Raw genomic sequence first — 3,777 nt, forward strand, 5'->3', positions numbered from 1 at the left:
CTATGCAATTATCTTATGTGCATTTGCCTTTGAAGTAGTAATAAACTAGTTGTAGTTATGGTCGTGTAAAAAGATTTCTTGTTTAATATTGTAAATTATTGCAATTTGGAGCATACAGATGAATTTTTAAGGAAATGACATTTAAAATGTGTTTTCTGACCCAATCTTGGTTCTGTCATTAGTCATCTGATTGATTTGGGGCAGGATCTTTAACTTCTCTGTGCTTCTATACCATAATTTTTGAAATAAATATATAAATAAGAATGGTTATCATGTCAAAATTTTATAGTAAATCAACAGATGTCTGTAAGAATACTTAGAGAACACTCCTTATGTTTTAGTTAATATAATTCTGAGTCTTACTATCAACACAAGTCTGAGATAGTTTTAAAATCTACAGAATGGTTAAGTGATACCAACCATAGTGATTTCTCAGTCTTGTACAGAATCATATTTAAGAAGCATTTGATTCTATGCTTTGCACATACCAACCAAATGTTTGTGTGTGTGTGTGTATAATATAAAAATTATATATATATATAATATAAAAATTATTTGGTTTAGTCAAATGCATTATCAGTATATTACAGAAGCTCATGTATTATTTCATCATCTTTCCATTGTCAATACCCTTTTTTCTTTATATCAACTATTGTAAGTAACTTCCTAACTGGGGTTTCTTTCTCTGCCTTCGAGAATTTAAACCTACCTCACTCAGGATTATGCAGAGACTTTTACTGGAGTTATATCCATTGTTTCCCCTTCCTTAAATTCCTTTTCATGCTTCCTCTCATATTCTCAATTTCTAAACCATGGTTTACCATTTCCTAACAATAAGAGGGAAGTTTATTAACTTTGTATCATTAAGTCCATATCCCTTTCTTGATCAGCTACCACTCTTTATACTATCCACTCTCAGGCCAGGCTAGTATCTCAGATGGCCATAGGGTCCATATCTGATATCCCACTCATGTCTATTCTCTATCCTACCAACTGTTCATTGTCATTAATCTTTTGAAATATTTCAAAAATATTGACAGTCAATTAGTCATTGCTGGGAGTCAATTAGAATCATCTTCAAAAACTAAGAGAACCATTTTTTTTAATTATAAATAACCCACTATCCAAATATCACAAAACTTAAATTCTAATAAGATTCAGGCATTTAATGTTTATTAGAATGAGTAAGTTTCACAGAATCAAAGGTTTAACAAAAGTGATTTTTTTTCAGGTAATAAAATAGGTAATAGAATATACATGGAGACTAGAAACAATGTCACAGAATTTGTTCTACTGGGGCTCTCTGAAAATCCAAAGATGCAGAAAATCATATTTGTTGTGTTTTTCCTCGTCTATATCATTGCTGTGGTAGGAAATCTGCTCATCTTGGTCACCATCATTTCCACCTCTTTGTCAGCATCCCCCATGTACTTTTTCCTGGCCTATCTCTCCTTTATTGATGCCTGCTATGCCTCGGTCAATACTCCTAAACTGATTGCAGATTCACTCCGTGAAAAGAAGACAATCCATTTCAATGGCTGCATGACCCAAGTCTTTGGGGAACATTTCATCGGAGGTGCTGAGGTCATCCTCCTCACTGTGATGGCCTATGACCGCTATGTGGCCATCTGCAAGCCCTTACACTATGCGACCATCATGAACCGAAGGATATGTGACCTGTTAATTGTAGTGGTGTGGGTGGGAGGCTTTCTTCATGGAGCCATACAGATACTTTTCATCTTGCCACTGCCCTACTGTGGACCTAATGTCATAGATCACTTTATGTGTGACCTGAATCCTTTGCTCAACCTGGCTTGCATGGACACCCACAAGCTAGGACTCTTCGTTGCCGCCAATAGTGGTTTCATCTGTGTGTTGAACTTCCTTCTCTTAATGGGATCCTATGTGGTGATTTTGTACTCATTAAAGAACCAGACTGCAGAGGCAAGGCAGAAAGCCCTCTCCACCTGTGTCTCCCACATCACGGTGGTCGTCATGTTCTTTGTGCCCTGCATAATTGTGTACCTGAGACCTGCAGTGACCTTTTCCTTTGATAAAGCTGTTGCTGTGTTCTACACGATGATAACTCCTATGTTGAATCCCTTAATCTACACCTTGAGAAACGCCCAGATGAAAAGTGCCATTAGAAAACTGTTTAATAGGAAAACTTTTCCAGATGACAAATAAATGTGCTTGAAGACTGACATTGAGTCAACTGAGGAAAGGATCAAGAGGACATTTTGGATGACTGCATGAAAAATATTTATAGGATGAATAAAAAAGATTAACTGCCCTCATGGTAGATTCTGCATTTTATAGTATAGAACAGATATAAGGAAATTGGAAAAACAAAACCAGTATCACATTTTGAATATCAGAATATCTTAAAAAATCCAGGTTTTCATTTACCTTCTTATCAATGTGTATTATTCATAGGTTCTTCTACCAAATATAAATATGAAAGTAATAAAATATATTAGTTTTAAGCAGTAATCGCTTTAAAAATCCAGAGGTAAACATCATAATTATGCACATTGGGCAAGTGAGGAAATGGGTTGTCAACAAACCAAGTATATTGAGGATCGGTAACCAGAGGATGACTGTTTGCTAATCCATGCTCTTAACAGTTTACAAGGTCACACATTGATGATTGAATGGTGAGAAAACAATGAAGTTGTTATTGAACTGGGCTGTGTTGGGCATATATATGTATGTATATATTTATGTGTATGTATGTATATGTATGATGTGTACAATACATGCCTGTGTACAATATGCACAATATGCCTGTGTACAATATGTGTGCATATAGGCATATACCTATAGAAATATAGGTATGTCTATGATGTTCATGCAAAATAATGCATGTCTATATGTATATGTGCTTATATGTTACATCAGTATAACTACATGTTAAGAATTTTTCTTCAGTGACTTTTGTTTTTGTATCTTAACTAATAGCAATATGTTACTTGTAACATTTTGATATCACACTGTGTTAAGGTTACAAAAGCCATGGGATATTGAAGTTTTTGATGGTAATTGACAAGTTTACAACATTTGCAAATTTTTTTGTGCACATGTCACTATCGTCAGCTGTTATGCCATTAGGATGTCTCTGGGAATCTGGACATAGATGACTTTTTAGAACAATGAACACACTGCACAATGCCACAAATCCTTACAATGCATGATGTACCAACCCAAGAGTGAAAGTACTGTGAAGTCAGGGTGCTGATAATGTGCCAGTGTCGGTCCATCATTGGTAACTCGTGGGCCATTTGCTGATGTTGGGGATGGACAATGGCTGCAGGGTGTTTACATGGGGAAAAAATGTTAAATTTAGGGGATTAAAGGATAGTTTTAATACATCCCAAAATTCTCAAAGCTTCATTATTTTTCCCTTATGCTTTCCGCTCTGTGACCACCCCCTCCACCTCCACAGCTCCCCCACCCTGCACCCTGGGCAGGCACTCATCATTTCACTATCTCTCTGACTCTGTGTTGAGGGAAATCAGCTACCAAAAAAATAAACTTAGAGTGAATCTTTTTTAAAGAGGTTCAATATTACTCAATTCTCTCTGAAATAAGCCATAACTAGAGAAGAGAGAGACTCTATTTTAAAAAAAAAGAAGAAGAAAAGAAAGTGGTTGGTCAGAATTTAGTAGCATTTGCCATAAAACATTTGCATTTGCAAAATTAAGTGTTGGCCCGCTCATGTTTGCCTAAAATCGAGACATAAATTAGTTTTAGTGGTTCCAAATAACCCTTGCTACT

The 3,777-nt window shown here is 35.7% G+C and overlaps 1 protein-coding gene across 1 annotated transcript; it reads left to right on the forward strand.

The window, feature by feature from the left end:
* Positions 1-1,257: 1,257 nt before the first annotated feature.
* On the forward strand, positions 1,258-2,187 carry LOC101627110 (olfactory receptor 4C46-like). The gene has a single exon (XM_004683530.1). The coding sequence runs from the start codon at positions 1,258-1,260 to the stop codon at positions 2,185-2,187; it is 930 nt and encodes a 309-aa protein (XP_004683587.1).
* Positions 2,188-3,777: the final 1,590 nt, after the last annotated feature.

Source organism: Condylura cristata, unplaced genomic scaffold (genome assembly GCF_000260355.1).
Source record: "Condylura cristata isolate star-nosed mole 26May11 unplaced genomic scaffold, ConCri1.0 scaffold00015, whole genome shotgun sequence".
Classification (NCBI taxonomy): domain Eukaryota; kingdom Metazoa; phylum Chordata; class Mammalia; order Eulipotyphla; family Talpidae; genus Condylura; species Condylura cristata.

Coding starts and splice junctions, on each gene's coding strand:
- LOC101627110 (XM_004683530.1), top strand. CDS start 1,258: ATGGAGACTAGAAACAATGTCACAGAATTTGTTCTACTGGGGCTCTCT.